Source organism: Ahaetulla prasina, chromosome 11, assembly GCF_028640845.1.
Source record: "Ahaetulla prasina isolate Xishuangbanna chromosome 11, ASM2864084v1, whole genome shotgun sequence".
Classification (NCBI taxonomy): Eukaryota; Metazoa; Chordata; class Lepidosauria; order Squamata; family Colubridae; genus Ahaetulla; species Ahaetulla prasina.
The window spans coordinates 16,178,364-16,200,016 of NC_080549.1; the positions used below are offsets into that span (position 1 = coordinate 16,178,364).

Here is a 21,653-nt window from a genome sequence, read left to right on the forward strand (position 1 = left end):
ATAGAAATAGAAATAGAACAGAATAAATTAGAATTAGAATTGGAATGGAATAGAATAGAATAGAATAGAATAGAATAGAATAGAGAATAGAATAGAATTAGAATTAGAATAGAATAGAATGGAATAGAATAGAATTAGAATTAGAATGGAATTAGAATTAGAATTAGAGTAGAGTAGAGTAGAATAGAATAGAATAGAATAGAATGAGAATGGAATGGAATGGAATAGAATAGAATAGAATAGAATAGAATAGAATAGAATTAGAATTAGAATAGAAATAGAAATAGAACAGAATAAATTAGAATTAGAATTGGAATAGAATAGAATAGAATAGAATAGAATAGAATAGAATAGAATAGAATAGAATTAGAATTAGAATAGAAATAGAAATGGAACAGAATAAATTAGAATTAGAATTGGAATGGAATAGAATAGAATAGAATAGAATAGAATAGAATAGAATAGAATAGAATAGAGCTGGAAGGGACCTTGGAGGTCTTCTAGTCTAGCCCCCTTCTCAAGCAGGAGAAATTATACCATTTCAGATAAGTGACTGTCTAGTCTCTTCTTAAAAACCCTCAGTGATGGGAGCACCCATGATTTCTAGAGGCAAGCTGTTCCATTGGTTAATTGTCCTCACTGTTAAGAAGTTTCTCCTTAATTCCAGGTTGCTTCTCTCTTTCGTTAGTTTCCGACGATTGTTTCTTGACCTGCCCTCTGGTGCTTTGGAGAATAACTTGAACCCCTCTTCTTTGTGGCAGTGGGCTCTGTGGGTTCTGAGGCTGCCCTTTACTAGCCCCACAACTGAGGATTTTGGGGAGAGTGTCGTCTCTCTTCTCCTACATTGAGAAACCCTTATTAGGTTGCAGCAAGAGGGGGCTGGTATAACATATTTAAGTTTCCCACAGTCTCCAAAGCAACACATTCTCTAGTTTTCAAACTCTGCTGAGTATTGTAGGAAGTGTAAAGACAGAACACAATAGAGAAATTCACGCAGCATTGTATCATTTCCCCCTTGTGGTGCTTATGTGTTCTGGAGCAACAACTGACAGGTGTGACTAACCAGATCTATATACAGTATGCAAAGCTAACTATTTTATTACGTTCTGCCTATAATACAGGAATCTCTTCAATCTGGCAGCTCTCCCTTGGAACAATTAGATGAGGCGCCAAGGAATTCAAGAAGGGTTGGTTTTGGACCTTTAGAATTGTGAGTGATTCTAGACTAGTTCTGCACTTGATTCTTCCTCCCTGCCACGCTAGGTGTGTCCCATCTGTCCATCAAAATATCATGCCCTGTTAAGGTTAGGGGATATTATCATCCACTTCTTTATTAGTAGTCAAAAAGGGATACAGGTTAAGAAGGGAGTTTCATCAGCTTGGTGGTTATGCCATGAAGAACACGGGTCTACTATTACAAAGGTCAGAATAATAACAGCTATTGTGGCCCGCTGATAGCCAGTGGAGCTGGCATTAAAGTTGGATAGTGAGGAAGTTGGGGAGGAACATGGGCCAGTCCTGGGGGCTGGGGAAAGCTCAGACGAGGGCTCTGTGTCGGAGGCAGAGAGGGAGCTAGACAATAGTGAGGCAGAGGAACAGCTGGAGCCCGTTAGTGTCTTTGGATAAGAATTTGGTGGATTATTCAAAATGTACTGAAGAAGAAGATAAAGTTCCTGCCACAATTTTTCCTTTTGGGAATTATAATGGATTGTACAGGGATTGAGACTAAACTGATTTTGAACTTAATAACAGCAGCAAGACTGTTGATTGGACAATACTGGAAGAAAGAAGAGATACCTACAATAGAAGAATGGATATTGAAAGTTATTAATTTGGCTGAGATGGCTAAAATCTCAGCGTTTTAAAAGACAATACGCAGGAAAGATATTTAATTGAATGGAAAAATGGATTGATTATCTACAAAACAGATATCAGATTAAGAAATATCAGATTGCCTTTGAATAATTAGAAAGTTATTTTATGTAATGGGGAGGGGGTTGGGAGACGAAAAGCTTTGGATGTGGTTATTTGGATTGGACTTTACCTTGTGATTGACCGGGAAGCCGGGGTGGGGAGGAGGGGATGTTTTTTTTTTTTTTTTGGGAGGGAGGGGGAAAAAAGGGGGAAAATGTTTTTGTTTTTTTTAAAACTCTTTCAATAAAAAAAAAAAAAAAAAAAAAAAAAAAATAGTGAGGCAGAGGAACAGCTGGAGCCCGTTCCCAGTGTGCGCATGCGCAGAACTGCCAGAAGACAAGAACAATTCAGAAAGCAGGGTTGACTCGGGGGGTAAAGTCACACCTTGGAAATGATTGGCCCCTCCCATAGGAAACAAAAGAGGAGCGCAGTGGGAGTGGGCTTTTGTAGGAAACCATTCGTTCATTCCTTGACTCTGAGAGACTCTGTGCCAAGTTTTGCCTTATACTGCATTTGGAAACTAGTTAACTGGCAGCTTGCAAAGCGAGATAAGGTATGTTGATAAATATTCCTTTGAAAAACTGTTTGGCAGGCCTTGCTGACTGTGAATGAAAGTAATTCACAGTCGTGTAAATAAAAGAGGTTTGGCCAGGACCAAGACTCTGCTCCCTGCTTTTTAGGGGAGCCTAGGTCAGAACAACAGCTTATTTAATCACTTGGGTGTTTTGGCCATGGGTGGGTTAATTTCTCTTGGAGAAATGTAGTTTTCTTTTTATGTTAAGATTATTTTTTTTTGCTAATGGAAAAGATCACTAGGAAGATCACTATGGCAAAGAAATAAGAAAAGTAATGGGAGATGGTTCTAAAAGAATCTCTGAGCAGGTGGGTTTTAGATTTAGCTCGCCTAAACCCAAAAAAGCAATATATATGTGTCTGCCCAGCTTTAACTTCAGAGTTAAAACCCTACTTTCAATAACTTTGGTAATTTTAGTAAAAACAAAACAAAATGTAACAGATTTGAGAAGAGGACAGGAGAAGGAATGTTGAGTTAGATCTTCTCCTGCCAAGTGTTGCGTTTAGGATCTCACATGAGTGAAAGGAAGCAGTTGGAGCAGAACTGGATTAGTTCTTTTGATATAACTAAGATGAAGAGCCCCGAAATGGCCAAATATGCATTTCATTATTAAGCGTATCAGCAATTGACTCTGGATCGATGGTAGGTATTTTAGCTTTGTCTCGAGCCAAAAGCAGCAACCAAAAGAACAACCAAGCCACAAAAGCTTGCATATAAAGAATTAATTAGAAAGAAAAAAATTGAAAGGTGACATTTACAGTAGTGGCCAAAATTGTGGAAACCTTTTGGGAAAAGTGTATTTTTGAGGTTTGATGGCTAATAACACCACTTTTTTCTTTCTTTCTTTTTTTTTTGGAGTTTCAAGATAATCCTACTCCTCTACTGGAATGGCCTAGGAAGAGCCCAGACCTTAACCCAATTGAAAAATCTATGGAGCTGACTAAAGAAACTAGTTAGTCAGAAGCGACCCAGCAATAAAACCCAATTAATAGAAGCCATCCTTCAATCTTGGTTTCACATAACAGCTGCGGAACTAAAAGACTTGGTTCACTCCATGGGAAGACATTATAAGGCCGTAATTCATGCTAAAGGTTGCCCAACGAAGTATTAACTGACGTGATAATTTTTGTGTATCTCATTTTTTCTACGTTTCACTTTTCTTCTTTATACTGTAACTGCTATTCTAATAGCAAATCCTTCATAAAAGTGATTGCATGACATTCTTGCTTAAAGTATCTTTCCATTGATATATAATTTTATGGCACAACTCCAAAAGAAGTGATGTTAGAAAATACACTTTTCCCAAAACGTTTCCAAAATTTTGACCCCTAATGTAGGATTACATTTTACATTTTTTTTTCTTAACTGGGGATTGTTCAGTTGCAACTCTATTATGATCATTCAACTACCCCCTTTGGCTGGGTCTTATGTTCTATGCAACACTTAAAGACACAGGCAACTAGACATAGGCAGACCATGGGCAGAACAGCATTATAACATCATCACTCACTGACCTACAAAGGTAGATCTTTTCTCTTCCACATGATTTAGTTTTCCATCAAATTTAGTTTTCCATCAGATTTTTAATCCCATTACAGCAGTGAAAGCTTTCTTTCCACAGAAGCCAAACAATGAATGTTTCATTGACAATATGGGATGTTCATGGACATTCTAGGACTTCACCCTAGTTCAGTATTGGAAACATCAGCATCACCAACATACACCAATTCATGTTTCTCAACCACGCTAAAGATGAAGATGTGTGTGGACTTCAGGGGTGCTATTCAGCAGGTTCTGACAGGTTCTGGAGAACCAGTAGCGGAAAGTTTGAGTATTTCGGAGAACCAGCAAATATCACTTCTGGCTGGCCCCAGAGTGGGGTGGGAATGGAGATTTTGCAATAGCCTTCTCCCAAGAGTGGTGTGGGAATGGAGATTTTACAGTATCCTTCCCCCTGGAGTGGGGAGGGAATGGGGATTTTGCAGTATCCTTCCCCTGGGGTGGGGTTGGAATGGATATTTTGCAGTATCCTTCCTCTGGAGTGGGTTGGGAATGGGGATTTTTGCAGTATTCTTCCCTTGCCACGCCCACCAAGCCACACCATGCCTACCAAACCATGCTCATAGAACCAGTAGTAAAATAATTTGAATTCCACCACTGGAGGACTTCCACTCCCAGAATTCCTCAGCCAACATGTTGGCTGAGGAATTCTGGGAGTGGAAGTCCAAACATCTTCAGTTTGCCATCAGTTTAGATGAAGACATTAGAATTGGGCAGAACTATCCTTAAAGCTGTTGGAGTCTGAGTTTGACCTCCGTTTGCTCCCTATCCTGATCTACCACCTGAAGCAACTACTTCATGATATTTATAGTAGGGCCGATATCCCCTTTAATCATCTAATTTGTTTTCAGAAATCTGGTATTCTTCTATTTTGCTCCTGCTTACCAAACCTTCACTGGGCATGATGCTTGTAAGATGAACAACTTCAAGATGAGCTGACTGAGACACCAGAGAATCTGATGAAAGAGAGATGATATGATCACAGATACCAGACAGCGTTTTACACTGCGGGAAAGGAGGAGAGAAAAAGAGAGAGAGAGAAAGAGAAAAAAAAAGAATTCAGCACAAAACATTGTAATAGAAGCACAAAGACTGACATCCAAACATTATCTGCCTGGCATGCATCTAGCTGAACCAGAAAAAGTCACAAATATATATTTTTTTTCTCTACTTCCCTAATTATTACCAAGTTTGATGTTATGGAAAGGTCCTCTTGTTTCGGTTGGCTTGTCTCCACGCCCCCCCCCCCGAGTGAAATGTGGAAACCCAGCCATTGCAATTTTGGGCTGGGTTCAGAGGTGGGTTTCAGCAGGTTCTGACCAGTTCTGGAGAACCGGTAGCGGGAATTTTGAATAGTTCGGAGAACCGGTAGTAAAAATTCTGACTATTCTCTGCCTTCCAAGTCCCAGCTGATTGGGAGGAAATGGGGATTTTGCAGTAACCTTCCGCTGGAGTGGAGAAGGAATGGGGATTTTGCAGTAACCTTCCCCTGGAGTGGAGAGGGAATGGAGATTTTACAGTATCCTTCCCTTGCCATGCCCACCAAGCCACACCCACCAATCCATGCCACACTCACCAAGCCACACCCACAGAACCAGTAGTAAAAAAAAATTTGAAACCCACCACTGAAGTGAGGTGAGTCAGTGGACAACATCCCTCCCCTAGAAAATAAGACCTGGTGCCTTTTTTATGGCAAATATATATATATATATATTATAAGACCAGGTCTTATTTTCAGGGAAACACGTGTATAAGTAGTCAGCTATCTCCTGTTTATTAGTAGGTCTATATATCTTTGCCCAGTCAGTTTTTGGAGTTCTTTCCAAAGCTTCTTATGAGTCCCACTTTTTGCAGCATTTTCTGAATCGGATTTGAGCAAGATAGCACCAATGCCTTGATCAAATTTATCTAATCATGCAGTGGTTTGCACAATCCAGGTAATCCCTAGTTGCTAGGGGTAAGTTGCTGAACATTGTTAGTATGCTAATTGATGCATCATTCTTATTCTTCCTAGAAGACTCATTTAAGTGAGGAACCATCTAGCAGGGACCACCAGGACCAATTTTCACAAGGCTTATTGAGCGATGCTTAAGAAATGAACCACTAAAACTAGGCTTATATGCAATATCTTTGCCATCCTGGTGTCACTTTTGGAAGGCATTTTTCTTTTTTGCTTCTTAACTGCCACATATTTTAGCTGGAGAAGTTTGGAGGGGGTTGTTGTTGGAGCGGTAGAAAGTTATTCATAACAACATTCCGTATTCAAGGACATCCCGCGACTGATGGAGACTGCCTGAAGATTGTATCCAGTTGAGTGTGAAGAGTTGATTGGACAATGTGATGAACTTGTGGGTGTGGGGCAGGGCTGTGAACTGTCAACTGGGTGGGGAAAACCTGGAAGCTTTCAGTTTCGGGTTTTCCCAGCTGTGCCAACATGACATCTCTAATAAATTGGAACTTTGAGGAACCTCAAGCCTCAAGAGCTTTATTTCATTGGGGGTGTTCCTTGGAACCCTGACACTTGGATAAAGCTAAAAGACAACCCAACTCAGCATGTTCCTCCTACCCATAGTACTCCTGTTCCAGAGCTGGTCCAGATTCAGCCTCATTTTTATGCGTTGAACAGCTAGCATTTTCTTGGGCTATCTGTTCCACCTCAGAAGCTGCCTTGTTCTCCTCACTGTTCTATCATAGCGGATTGACGTATTGGCATATTGTTGCTATTATTGAGCAAGCTACAGCGGGCTGGGTTCATTACATCCCATGAAACCACGCCCATGTCCCACAAGACAGCTTTCAAGACACCATGTTAAGCCAGATTGTTGTGTCCTCCCTCGCCTCCGTCCGAGTGATGGCTTAATTAGCCAGCACTATCAGCTCTGGCAGCAGAATAGCCAGCGTCTGCCAAGAACCTCCGTTATCTTCCACGACACTGGTGAGTCACCTAGAAACATACTTCAGCTCTTTATCAGTGGATTTGCCTGTTACAAAGAGACACAGCAGCTCTCGCTGTCTCTTATATCCTGTGGCTCCATGACTCAGCACTTCCTGGGCCTGCCCCACCCTTGCTTCTGTTGTTCCCTCCTCCACCTGGCCTGTTTCTGGCTCCTGGAGCTGAGCCAGGGAAGCCGGTGCTCCTGAGGTAAGTCCTAACGGCCCTTCCCCCTCACTGTCCAAGTCACTTTCTGGCAGCAGCCCCGGCTCGGTGGGCGCAGAAACAACACAGATATTTCATGAGAACTTAGAGTAATGTTTGAACACTGGTTGACTTAGAGGGTCTCCGGGATTTGAGGAGGACTTTTTCCAGCCGATATGGAGATGTTCAGAATGTTCTCCTACATCAGGGGTGTCAAACTCGATTTCATTGAGGGCTGCATCAGGGTTGTGTTTGACCTTGGGAGCAGTGGTGGGTTTCAAAAATTTTTACTACCGGTTCTGTGGGCATGGCTCGGTGGGCATGGTAGGGGAAGGTTACTGCAAAATCCTCATTTCCTCCCAGTCAGGTGGGACTCAGGAGGCAGAGAACAGATGGGGGCGGGGCCAGTCAGAATTTTTACTACCGCTTCTCCGAACTACTCAAAATTTCCGCTACCGGTTCTCCAGAACTGGTCAGAACCTGCTAAAACCCACCTCTGTTTGGGAGGCCAGGGTGGGCATGGCCAGGGTAGATATCACTCGTGTCAGGGGCACTTGTAGTGGCCTGGAGGCTGAGGGGATCCACTGCCTCCAGCAGAGGAAGATGAGACCTCTGCCAGAGAAAATGGAGCTTGGGGGGGGGTGCACGAGGCCATCCAGGCTCCATTTTCGGACCACGGGAGCCTCCTGCAGCCCTCTACCAGTGAAAAGGGAGGTCGGTGTGTGTGTGCTTGAACTCTGTTTTCACTGGCAGAGGAACTACAGGAGGGGTGAAATGTAAAATTTGTTACTATCGGTTTTGTGGGCGTGGCTTCGTGGGGGGGGTTAATGTGACTGGGTGGGCGTGGCCAACTTTTTTTTCTTTTTTTACTTTTAAAAGCATTTTTTTCTACAACCTCTTCGGCCGAAGAGGTTGTAAAAAAATGCTTTTAAAAGGCTCTGACAATCCCAGCTGAGTTGCCTGATGGTCAGAGGCTTCTGTTTTCTTTTAAAAACATTTTTTTTTGCCTTTAAAAGAAAAAAAAAAGACTCTGACGATCAGGCAACTCAGCTGGGATCACCAGAGCCTTTTAAGAGCATTTTTTTACAACCTCTTCCACCGAAGACGTTGTAAAAAAATGCTTTTAAAAGCCTCTGATGATCCCAGCTGAGCCGCGCAATCCTCAGAGGCTTTTTTTTTACTTTTAAAAGCATTTTTTTGGCCAAAGAAAAAATGCTTTTAAAAGTTAAAAAAAGAAACCCCTCTGATGATTGTGTGGTTCAGCTGGGCATGGAGGGTGGCAGGGAGTTTTGCTACCGGTTCTCTGAACCACCTACCGCCATCGCTACTGGTCCGAACCGGGAGCATTTCACCCTTGAACCATGGGCCAGTCCTTTGCAGTTTCCAGGGCAGCCCCACAAGCCAGATCTAAGTACCCCAACGGGCCGGATTCGGTCCATGGGCCTTAAGTTTGACACCCCTGTTCTATACTGTATCATTAGTATTCCCCCAAATATAGCTATCCATTGCTTGCTGGAAACTTTGCATTGCAGCAAAGGAGAAACAAGCATCATTGTTCTAATTGGTTCGGTGACCAAACTGCTCTATTGCTCAAGCAGTTTTTCCTAATGTTTGAGGAAATCCTTTCCTTTTCTCCTATCAGTCAATGTCTCCCAAGTTGAATTGATGCTTTCGACATTTTCCATTATTCGCCTTTTCTTCCTTGAATGTTTTGCTCGCTCGGACATTTCAAACAGCAACAAAACTGCTTTGTTCGGCATGAATATTTTGCACTGTTCATTTGTTTTCCGAGAGTTCAGCGTTCAAAGATTAGCCTTTGACCCAAGGTACTTTAGGTATTAAATTTCGGCAGGAAAATTCATACATAATGAGAAGAAGGTGTTTTTTTTTCCTTTCCCCACTGCAATTTGGCAAGGTACAAAATCAGGCCATATGCAAATTAGGCTCAAATTATCTAAGGCTAGCCTTGGGTTTATTGCTTTCATATCTTCATATACCTAGAATATGACGATACTTTCTGATTTCCTTTTGCTACCACATTGTCCTTGCAATCTAAACCAACGTTTTGAGGTTTTATGGTCTTCTTATAGAAGACCAAGATACAGTACCTTTCCATGAAAAACAACAACAAGAGAGAGTTGTAATATCTAGGATTAGGGGGTTGGAGTTATTCTGTTAACGTAACATCAGCGGTGGGATTCAAATGATTTAGCAACCGGTTCTCTGCCCTAATGACCATCTGTGTAGGTGTGGCTCGGTGGTCATGTGACCATGTGGGCGTGGCCAACTCGACGTCACTCACGTCGATGGGCGCTTCATCTTAGCTGTTACAATGTGATAAGGGTTAACCAGAGAGGCAGTTTCTGTAAGCAGGGCAATACAGTTGAGGCTAGAAACACCACCATAATGTTTCCTTCCTGCCTTCCTTACAGGATTAGCTCTGTAAAGTGGGGGAAAAAAATAAAATAAGATTTCTTCCAACAACCGGTTCTCCGCACTGCTTAGAAAGTTAACAACCGGTTCTCCCGAATAGGTGCGAACTGGCTGAATCCCACCACTGCATAACATTAGCATTGTCCAAATTTGGGGGCAGTTTATGATCAGCCTGCAAATTACACCTCTACCTTCTGAAGTCTCATCAGCACCCCCAAATTGTCCTACCTTGATATAGCAATAAAAAATAAATAAAATGGAATATACAACACTGATGAAAGAGTTATGCCTCACTCTGATAAAAGGGCTGATGGCTATTAAAGCAGAAAATTGATACTAACTATCTGGCTTATTTTAAAAATAAGAAAGAAACAGACAAAAGGTTCTGCTGCCCTAAATTACATATACAGTAGTGACCAAAATTGTGGAAACCTTTTGGGAAAAGTGCATTTTTGAGGTTTGATGGCTGATAACACCATTATTTTTTGGAGTTTCAAGATAATCATATTCCACTGCTGAAATGGCCTGGGAATAGCTCAGACCTTAACCCAATTGAAAATCTATGGAGCCAACTAAAGAAACTTGTGAGTTAGAAGCGACCCAGCAATAAAACCCAGTTAATAGAAGCCATCCTTCCATCTTGGTTTCACATTATAGCAGCTGCAAGAATGAAAAGACTTGGTTCACTCCATGGGAAGACTCTGTAAGGCTGTAATTCATGGTAAAGGTGACCCAACTAAGTATTAACTGACATGGTGATCATTTTTGTATACCTCGTTTTTTCTACTTTTTTTGTATATCTCGTTTCCCTTTTCTTCTTTATACTGTAACTGCTATTCTAATAGCAAATCCTTCATAAAAGTTATTCCATTACATTCTTGATTAAATTGTCTTTCCAGTGATATATAATTTTATGGTACTACTCCCCCCCAAAATGTGGTGTTATTAGCTAAATATCCCCAATTTTGGCCACTATTGTATACAGTGGTCTCATTTGTAAGCAAAGTACTTGCTGGAATTCTTGTAGCGTAACCTTAAGCTTTCTTTTAATATATTAATGACAGTCCTGAGATTCTTGTTACCGAAATTAACTCTTTCCAGTCTAGACTGACAGCCCCAGAGAAGCATTAAAATAATGTGATTATAGAAGGGACATTGATAATACTAGGTTCACATAACACATCGCATTTTGATAAATTCAATCTCAGTGTAAGTAAGAACCATCCCTTAAAAAAAAATGCCGATCACTGACCCTTTCGTAGAAAAAAATTAAGCTCTGTTTGCTATTGATCAGTGATATTCCAGGTGTGATAAATGTCTACCAATATTTGCAACGATTATCTTTCATTAAACAAAGGGCCCTCAATGAATTTCGGACATGTAAATGCCATCATAATTAACATGATGCCTCTGCACATTTTTTTTTTAAAAATGTTCTATAAATAGTGGAAGGATTAGAATAATTCTTTTGGAACATCTTGGCAGTCAATATAGATTTATAATCTTAGTGTTCACAAAGTGACATAAGCGATAGATAAGGCATTTTAGTTGCATCGAATGTTGCCCACTTTTGTGCTAGCTATATTGGAGAAAAAGTAAGAATATTTGTATTACTATGAATAGGAGAATATAAAGGGAGTACATATTTTCTTCCCTATTTGGCGTGGTCTCATCTTCTTTCAGAAATGCTCAACATTTCATAATAAAGGGAGATTACAAAGATAGGAGGTCAAAAATCAAGCTCTTTAAATTCTCATCGGTTTTCTTCCCTTGCTCAGAAGAGTTCTGAGACATTTCCAATTGCCAACACACTCAATGACTTCCTCAAAACTAGATACACACACACAGTTCTTACAGCTATCTCTGCCAGCGTCTTCCCTGGTCCTTAGGCAGGAAAGAGACACCAGCATCTTGAAAACATGCCACTAATGCTCTGGTTCCTTTGGTAGCTTTCTGTGAATAGGGCAGTTTCTCTGCTCCACCCCAGAGTTGGACTGCTCTCCTCTCCCTCTCCCTTCCCCTCTCCTTCCCCGTCCTCCCCCTCCCCTGTCCTCTTGGTCCTCTCCTCTCTTCTCTTGTTCCTCTCCTCTCCCTCTCCTCTCTTCTCCTCCCCTCCTCTCCCTGTCCCCTCCCCTCCCTTCCCCTCCTCTCCTCTCCCTCCTCTCCTCCTCTCCTTCCTTCTCCTCTCTCTCCTCCTCTCCTTCCTCCTCCTCTCCTCTCCTCTCCTCTCCTCTCCTTCCCCTCCCATCTCTCCTCTTTCCTCTCTCTCTCCTCTCCTCCGCTCCCTTCCCTCTCCTCTCCTCCTCCTCTCCCTGTCCCTCCCTCCCTTCCCCTCCTCTCCTCTCCCTCCTCTCCTCCCTCTCCTTCCTCCTCCTCTCTCTCCTCTCCTCTCCTCCTTCCCCTCCCTCTCCTCCTCTCTCCTCTCCTCTCTCCTCTCCTCCGCTCCCTTCCCTCTCCTCTCCTCTCCACTCCTCCTCTCCTCTCCTTCTCCTCTATCCTTCCTTTCTTCTCTTCTCCCACTCATCTCCTCCCTCCCTGTCCCTCCCTCCCTTCCCCTCCTTTCCTTTCCTCTCATCTCCTTCCTCTCTCTCCTCTCCTTCCTTCCTCTCTCTCCTCCCCTCCCTTCCCCTCCCCTCCCCTCTCCTTCCTTTCTCTCTCCCCTCCCTCCCCTCCTTCCCCTCCCTCCTCTCCTTCCTTTCTCTCTCCCCTCCCTCCCCTCCCCTCCTCTCCTCTCCTCCCCCTCCCCCTCTTCTCCCTCCAGAAAGTCCACTTCTCAAACAAGAGGGATACAAATAGATTTCGAATAACAAATTCATGACGGATGTACACTTGCATCCGTCACCTATTTGGGTTAGCTGCCTTGGTTGTTTGGATAGCAACCTCAGGTGAAATTATTCCAAGTAAAATGAAGCAGATAAAACGGGAGAGGAATCGCTGCCATCATTTTTAGCTAAATAACTGCACTTCTAATGGGGCTTCCACATCAGAGTAGCACCTTAAATCTCTTCTAAATCACTTTAAGCCAGCAATCAATCCCCTGCATTCGGCATGTCTTCCTTGAAGCCAAACGTGTAGAGCAGGAAAGCCTTGATTTAGAAAATAATGATTTCCAATGAAGTAGACTGCACGGAAGCATCAGGCACTCAACCCCCCCCCCCAAAGCTACAAAGGGCACTTACCACATGAAGAATTTTATTTTCTGTTTCATACACTGTGCAATCCTGAAAAAGAGAAGCGGGAGGGGAAGAGTTCTTTAAAACCTCCACAGAAATCTACTTGGTTCAGTTAGATTAGCAGCTCCTTGAAAAAAAATAGCACGTTACTCAGGTTCAGATGACAATCCATCTGATTCAACCGGCTAATGGAGAAATAAATCTATCTGTTTATTGCATTTCAACCCCGCCCATCTCTCCTAAGTTGGCTGTTTGCAATACGAGCATAAAAAAATGGTAGAAAAGCAGAGATACAACCAAGTTAAAATAGAGTTAAGAATGAAGTTAAAATTAAGACATCATGCCTTTAAAAAAAGCAGATCATATCACCAGCCACCTTCAGAATTGCATATCACTCTTTGACCCTCATGCCACTAGGCAAAGCAGGTCTTAATTCTTATTATTCCCAATGTTGTGGTCCATTGCGGAGCTGGCAATGGAGTTGGACAGCGTTGAGGCTGAGGTGAGGCCAGGGCCATCGGGGAGTGAGGTGCAGACTCCGGAGCCTCCAGAGGCTGATAGTAGTGAGGCAGAGGAACAGGAGGAGCCTGTTCCTAATGCACGCATGAGAAGAGCTGCCAGAAGGCAAGAGCAGCTCAAGCAGAAAGGACAACTCGGGAGTAGGGCCAAGACATGATTGGCCCCTCCCGTAAGGCTTAAAACAAATCAGCACCGGTGTTTCAGTTTTGCCAGAAAACAATGTTGTAGCTGCGTCTTCTGCTCCATCTTCTGCTTCATGTACGTCTTTGTTTTTGTGGCTTCTGGACGTTTGCCAGGAAGGGCCTTTGGCAATTTGCCTAATTGGACTAAGGTTTGTGAGATAACTGAGGAATTTGTGTTGGGAGGCATTTGTTTTACTTTGAGTTGAACGATGCTGGGAACAAAGTAATTCCCAGCTGTTCGAATAAAGTTTGTTTTTCCATGGACTAAGTTTATTACTACCTACTTGGGCCTGGGTCACAACACCCAACTTAGAATGACCAGCAAGTACTTGGAATCAACATATGCAGAGATAGTTAGGTTGGGAAAAAAAACAAATCATCATTGCTAACGGCATGCAAACATATCTTAAAGATTATTTGCAACTTTCTGGAAAGACAGTAAGAAAAAGAGAACCCTGTGCCAGTCCATACGTTGAATTAAACACTTTCGGTTCTAAATTCCATTACAAAAGATGGGTAAACAGTTGTGTCAAAGGGGGAACACCGGTTTAACTTGCCTAAAAATAATGCCAGCGAAAAATCTGTACATCAGATATTTTTTTTCTGCCATGTACATCAGAGTAAGCATCCAACCAGGACAATCTACATCCTGTTTTACCCTTTCTTACAAATAGTAATTGTTTTCCCATTCTCTTTTATAGTCTTCAGCTGTTCGGTGTTGATTTATCCAGGAAAGCTACAACATCTTGAAAAGTGTACATGTTATGCATGTTTGCATTTACGGTACAGGCAGTGGTGCTAATAAATGCTTCCTCGGCATTTGTTTTGACCCTTCCTCTCCCTTTCAGGTAGACGGGGGAAAAAGCAACTGTGCTATTTAAAGGTAAAGGTTCCCCTCGCACATAAGTGCTAGTCGTTCCCGATTCTAGGGGGCGGTGCTCATCTCCGTTTCAAAGCCGAAGAGCCAGCGCTGTCCGAAGACGTCTCCGTGGTCATGTGGCCGGCATGACTCAACGCCAAAGGCGCACGGAGCGCTGTTCCCTTCCCACCAAAGGTGGTCCCTATTTTTCTACTTGCATTTTTTACTTGCTTTCGAACTGCTAGGTTGGCAGAAGCTGGGACAAGTAACGGGAGCTCACCCCATTATGCAGCACTAGGGATTCGAACCGCCGAACTGCCGAACTTTCAATCAACAAGCTCAGCCACTGAGCCACTGCATCCTTATCAACTGTGCTATTTATTCTATGCCAAAGAGAGGTTCCAAGGAATTTTCATGGCTGAGTGGCAGGTTTCTTGCTGTTACCTGAATTACAGGTTACCTAAGTGCCAAGGATGAGAGCTCTGGACTTTTTACTGAAAATGTTGTCCAACCACCTGCAGGCTCTCTTGTTTATGAAGGCTCAATTAAATTCCCAAGGAGCTATCAAGAGGTCTTTTTTTTCCTTTGCCCGATCATGTCTGAGTCTAGAAATGAAACAAAGATGCACATCTCCGTTTCATAGCTGAGGGAGCCAGCATTGTTCGAAGACATTTTTTTGTGGTCATGTGGCCAGCATGGCTATACGCCAAACCCACATGGAACTCTGTTACCATCTCCCACCAAAGTAGTACCTGTTAATTGACTTGCATTTGCATGCTTTCGAACTGCTAGGTGGGCAGGAGCTGGGGCAAGAAACAGGATCAGTTTCCGAAGGATGCCCTAATTAATTCATGAGCCTCGAGCCAAGTTTCAAAAGAAATCTAGTTGTTTATTAGGAGCAACATTTCAGCAATTACCCAAGTGGAGTTAGCTCTGCCTCTACATAATTTATGCCCTCTTATGATCCTGTTTCTCTCCTCCTCCCTGGGTGTGTCATAAATCACATTCTCCAATGGAGTATGTTCGTGGGCTGTAGAAACCACACCCCTCATGTTGGCTTCGGTAACCTGGACTACAATCTGGAGAAAGGCATGCACGGAATGTGCTTTAAGTTTAACAGTAACAGAGTTGGAAGGGACCTTGGAGGTCATCTAGCCCAACCCCCTGCTCATGCAGGAGACCTATTCTAGGGATTCGAACTGCCAAACTGCCAACCTTTCTGATCGACAAGCTCAGTGTTTTAGCCAATGAACCACCTAGCCAGCCTAGGGTGTTCTCCTAGCCAGTTCTCCCCCCTCCTGCTTATGGCAACTCAAAAGCAGGCCTGGAATGCTTTACGATTTGACATCCAACATCTTAGGCCACTAGACTTCCATCCAGAAGATGGTAGGGAACAATTGTGTGAATTTCTCGTGCATGTGCTTTACTCTTATCCTGTTGTGACCTAGGCCCAAGTAGTTATTACCAGACACAATCAGTCCTAAACAAACATATTTTATTAGCACAGCTGAGAATTACTTCATTCTCAGCTTAGTCCAAATTAATTCCAAAACAAATTCTTCATAAAAAGTCCTTCGGCCTTATCACAAACCTTTGTTTTCTTTGGCAGCCTGCCAAAAGCTTTTCTTGGCAAAGCCCCACAAAGTTCAGAAACAAATGTAGCAATGTTGATTTCTTACAAAGAGCCCAAGAGCCTTATGGGAGAGATCAATCATCTCCTGGGCTTACTCCCAAGTCATCCTTTTTGTTTTAGCTGCTCTTGCCTTCTGGCAGCTCTTTGCATGTGTGCACTAGGAACAGGCTCCTCCTATTCCTCTACCTCTCTGCTGTCCACCTTTGGAGGCTCTGGAGTCCGCGCATCATTCCCAGATGGCCCTGGCCCCATCTCTTCCTCCAATGCAGAGCCCTCATCCAGGCCTTCCCCTGACTCCAAGACTGGCCCATTGTCCTCCCCAGCCTCTTCACTGTACAACTCCGCTGCCAGCTCCACAGGCTGCTGGTGGACCACAACATATCCTAGCCACAGAGACATGTATATGCTCTCTACATGGGGCTGCCCTTGAGGTGCACCCGGAGGCTGCAGTTAGTCCAGAATGCGGCTGCGCGAGTAGTAATGGGAGCCACTCGTGGCTCTCACGTAACACCACTGCTCCGTAGTCTGCACTGGCTTCCTGTGGTCTTTCGGGTGCGCTTCAAGATTTTGGTTACCACCTTTAAAGCGCTCCATGGCTTAGGACCCGGGTACTTACGAGACCGCCTGCTGTTACCCTATGCCTCCCACCGACCCGTACGCTCTCATAGAGAGGGTCTCCTCAGGGTGCCGTCCGCCAAACAGTGTCGGCTGGCGGCCCCCAGGAGTAGGGCCTTCTCTGTGGGAGCATCAACGCTCTGGAATGAACTTCCCCCTGGCCTACGTCAAGTGCCTGATCTTCGGACCTTCCGTCGTGAGCTAAAAACATACTTATTCATTCAAGCGGGACTGGCATAATAGTTGATTTTAAATTGGGGTTTTATTAATATTTTTTAAAAAATTTTAAATTTAAATTTTGATTATCAGCCTTTTTTTGTAATTTGCTATTTTTTAATTTGGTTTTAATTGTACATATTCTGTGTTTTATCTTTGGCTGTACACCGCCCTGAGTCCTTCGGGAGAAGGGCAGTATAAAAATTTGATAAATAAATAATAAATAAATAAATAAATTCCAACACTTTATTTACCTATTCAGCCACGGGGTTGGTAAATAAATGCCAGCTGTTTTGTAAAAGCTCTGAGACTCTAGAAAGAGTGCAGAGAAGAGCAACCAAGATGATTTGGGGACTGGAGGCTAAAACATATGAAGAACGGTTGCAGGAACTGGGTATGGCTAGTTTAATGAAAAGAAGGACTAGGGGAGACATGATAGCAGTCTTCCAATATCTCAGGGGTTGCCACAAAGAAGAGGGAGTCAAGCTATTCTCCAAAGCACCTGAGGGCAGGACCAGAAGCAATGGGTGGAAACTGATCAAGGAAAGAAGAAACTTAGAACTAAGGAGAAATTTCCTGACAGTAAGAACAATTAATAAGTGGAACGACTTGCCTGCAGAAGTTGTGAATGCTCCAACACTGGAAATTTTTAAGAAAATGTTGGATAACCATCTATCTGAGATGGTGTAGCGTTTCCTGCCTCAGCAGGGGGTTGGACTAGAAGGCCTCCAAGGTCCCTTCCAACTCTGTTGTTGTTGTTGTTGTTGTTGTTGTTGTTGTTGTTGTTGTTGTTATTATTATTATTATTATTATTATTATTATTATTATTATCATTATCATCATCTTCTCCAAGGATTATTAAGGTGTTGGTTACGACCTTTAAAGCGCTCCATGGCTTAGGACCTGGGTACTTACGGGACCGCCTGCTGTTACCACATGCCTCCCACCAACCCATACGCTCCCATAGAGAGGGACTTCTCAGGGTGCCGTCCGCCAAACAATGTCGGCTGGCGGCCCCCAGGGGAAGGGCCTTCTCTGTGGGGGCTCCCACACTCTGGAACGAGCTTCCCCCGGGTTTACGTCAAATACCTGACCTTCGGACATTCCGTCGCGAACTGAAGACACATCTCTTTATTTGCGCGGGGCTGGCTTAAATTGGATTTTTATTGTGAAATTTTATTAATTTTTAAACGGGGTTTTTAGTTTACGATAATTTTAATTTCAGGCTAATTTTAAATAAGTTTTTTAAATGGTATTTTAACCTGTATATTTGCATTGTTGGTTTTATCTTGCCTGTACACCGCCCTGAGTCCTTCGGGAGAAGGGCGGTATAAAAATCAAATAAATAATAATAATAAATAATAATAACAATAACAATAACAATAACAATAACAATAACAATAACAATAACAATAATAATAATAATAATAATAATAATAATAATAATAATAATAATAATAATAATAATGCATTGACAGAAAGAGGTTAAGTATCCTCAACCTGCTACAGTCCTTGATCTACCCGTAAGAGTGCTTTGCTTCTTTTAAGGTTATTTTTTTCTCTCTGTCTTGAAGGAATAATCTCAGTTTGACTCAGGTAAATCAGGACTGGCTGCAGACAAATTCAATGAGAGGCAACAACTAACCACCAAATCCTGACAATATAAAAGAGATACTAATGGCATTGGCGTCTCTTTCTTTATTTTTAGGGGTGGGTGGGGAGGAACAGACTTTGTAAAAATTCACCAGCATAAGATGCAAAGCATAGACTAATTAAAAAGTGTTGACAACTCTACTATCCTGAAATAAGAGGTAATTGCAACTCCGGTCTTTTGGGAGGGATTGAGGATTTTTTTAAAAAAACAACACACGTTTTATTTGTTTTATGTATATAACATTCAATTTTCATCAAACATTGTGTGTTCTGGGTATAGCTATGTTTAGATAGTCATATTACCCATCTTTGTTGTAATAATTCATCTCCATCGTATGAATAATGTAATAACATAATAACATTGACACTGAACACTTAACACCATCTTCTGTAACACCTCTCCACTTTAACATTTCCACTTTTTGTATCGCCCTTTTCTAACTTCTCTTTCTGATATAGAATAGAACAGATTTTTTTATTGGCCAAGTGTGATTAGACACACAAGGAATTTGTCTTTGGTGCATAGGCTCTCAGTGTACATAAAAGAAAAGATACGTTCGTCAAGAATCATAAGGTACAACACTTATTATCTAGCCATTGATAGAATATATTCCATATAAAAAATATTCAGTTTCTTCTTTATCCTTAATAGTAAGGGTTAATCTGTCCATTTCTGCACATCCTAATATTTTCTTAATTGCATTCCCCTCAGACAGGGCCTCATAATTTTATCCATTGTTGCCCAACTGCAATTCTAGTTGCAGTCAGTATAGGCAAGATCATGTACGTAGTCTTTTTATCATATTTTTCTGGTAGAATGCCCAACAAAAATATCTCTGGTTTCAAATCTCTCTTGTTGTTTTGTCACTTTTTCCCAGTCACATGTGTATTTTCGTCCAGTATTTTCTTGCTTTTGGGCATGTCAGCCAGATACGGTAATATGAACCAGACGACTGGTTACACAGGAAAGATTTAGATGGCAATTAAAGGCCACAAAAGATGTAACTGAGATTTATCATAGGGGCCACAATCCAAATGAAGACCTTCTGATACCAAAAAATGTCATTTAGAAACACATGAAGGGGAATGTAATCTACCTTGGGAAGGTCAGCAGCATCTCCATTGCAGAGGGTCTAAGCCAAGGGTGAAATGCTCCGGGTTCGGATCGGATCGCCCGATCCAGTAGTGATGGCGGTGGGTGGTTCGGAGAACCGGTAGCAAAACTCCCTGCCTCCCCCCCCATGCCCAGCTGAGCTTAGCGATCATCAGAGTTTTTGTTTTTTTACTTTTAAAAGCATTTTTTTCTTCAGCCAAAAAAATGCTTTTAAAAACATTTTAAAAGCTGATCCTAGCGTGGCTCAGCTGGGATCTTCCGAGCCTTTTAAAAGCATTTTTTCTACAACCTCTTCAGCCGAAGAAGTTGTAAAAAAATGCTTTTTAAAGGCTCTAATGATCCCAGCTGAGTTGCCTGATCATCAGAGGCTTTTTTTTTCTTTTAAAGCAAAAAAAAAATGCTTTTAAAAGAAAAGCCTCAGGCAACTCAGCTGGGATCGTCAGAGGAGCCTTTCAAAAGCAATTTTTGCAATCTCTTCAGCCGAAGAGGTTATAGAAAAAATGCTTTTAAAAGTTAAAAAGAAAAAGTTGGCCACGCCCACCCAGTCACATTAACCCCCCCCCCCACCAAGCCACGCCCACAAAACCAGTAGTAAAAAATTTTACATTTCACCACTGGTCTAAGCTTAAGATTATTTATTTCTGGGGAACAACAAAGGGAGAAAGCCGTTGACCTGTGTCCTGCCTGAGGTCATCTCAAGAGGCTTTGAGTTAACTATGTTTGTGCTTTAAGTTTGAGTCACGCAAGTGTGTTTTGTTTTGTTTTTTTGAACAGGGATTGGCCCTCTTTAGAGAACCAGCTTGGGGTAATGGTTAATAACCCTTGACTCGAATCTGGGAGACTGAGGATTTTTTTAAAAAATTGGCTGTGGTTTTTATGATGGATAATGATTTTTATTACGGTTTTTATGATTTTAATTTTTTTTTAATGTTTAATGTTTTAGGTTGTATGTTGTAAGCCAGGATACAAGATGGGTGGCAAATAAATTTTATAAAGAATGGATGGGTGGATGAATAAATTCCTTTTCTTTCCCACCTGCTGTTGTGAAAAAAAAAAAAAAAGCTTGTAAGACGAGGAAGAGGATGTAAGGCGCTGTTCCATTCATGTCACTATTTTAGTGCATTTGCTGCATCCTTTCAACTATTCACTTATGCCAGTGCTCAGCAACTGTTTTCTAAGAGAAACGATGCCACTGGAATGCATCAAACAGCCCAAGTCCACCTGGAGTCTGTTTAAAGACAAGGTCACGCTTGATCCATGCACGGCTGACATTCTTATCAATATATTCTGTTTGGGTGCTGCTGTTGTTTTTTTAAAAGAAAATATTTGTCTTAGAGTTTCCCTCTTGGGCTGTCTCTCACCAACACGTGTGCATGCATGGATGCGCACAAAAAACGGACGAGTCCAACGTCAGCTACAGGCGGAAATGGCCGCAGTGTGTATGTGGCAGGGAGACTTAGTGAGAAAGGCAAACATGATGGGGGGGAGAGACAAAGAGATGGGGGAGAGAGAGAGAGAGAGAGGGAAAGAAGGAGGGAGGAAGAGAGGGAAGGAAGAAGAGAGACAGAGAGAGAGGGTGGGAGGCAGAAGGTGAGAGAAGAAGAGGGAGGGAAGGAGAGGGTGAGGAAGGAAGAGGGAAAGAGGGAGGGAGAGAGAGAGGAGAGAGAGAGGAAGAGAGGGAAGGAAGAAGAGAGAGGAGGGGAGGCAGAAGGTGAGAGAAGAAGAGGGAGGGAGGGAGGGAGAGGGAGAGAGAGGGGGAAAGAGTCAGAGAGGGAGGAAGAGAGGGAAGGAAGAAGACAGAGAGCGGGTGGGAGGCAGAAGGTGAGAGAAGAAGAGGGAGGGAGGGAGGGAGAGGGTGAGGAAGGAAGAGGGAAAGAGGGAGGGAGAGAGAGATGGAAAGAAGGAAGGAGGAAGAGAGGAAGGAAGGATGGGAGTCAGAAGGTGAGAGAAGAAGAGGGAGGGAGAGGGTGAGGAAGGAAGAGGGAAAGAGGGAGGGAGAGGGATGGGAGAGAGGGAGGAAGAGAGGGAAGGAAGGATGGGAGTCAGAAGGTGAGAGAAGAAGAGGGCAGGGA

The 21,653-nt window shown here is 42.7% G+C and overlaps 1 protein-coding gene across 1 annotated transcript in view; it reads right to left on the bottom strand.

The window, feature by feature from the left end:
- The window catches only part of LOC131183866 (connector enhancer of kinase suppressor of ras 2-like), a 436,268-nt gene that overhangs the window by 187,397 nt on the left and 227,218 nt on the right, over positions 1-21,653 (bottom strand). Inside the window, exons 5-6 of the mRNA XM_058154608.1 lie at positions 12,797-12,838; positions 4,934-5,053 (exon numbers count right to left, since the gene is read on the bottom strand). Of these exons, the coding sequence (XP_058010591.1) occupies positions 4,934-5,053; positions 12,797-12,838 (162 nt within the window). The remainder of the gene's footprint in view (positions 1-4,933; positions 5,054-12,796; positions 12,839-21,653) is intronic.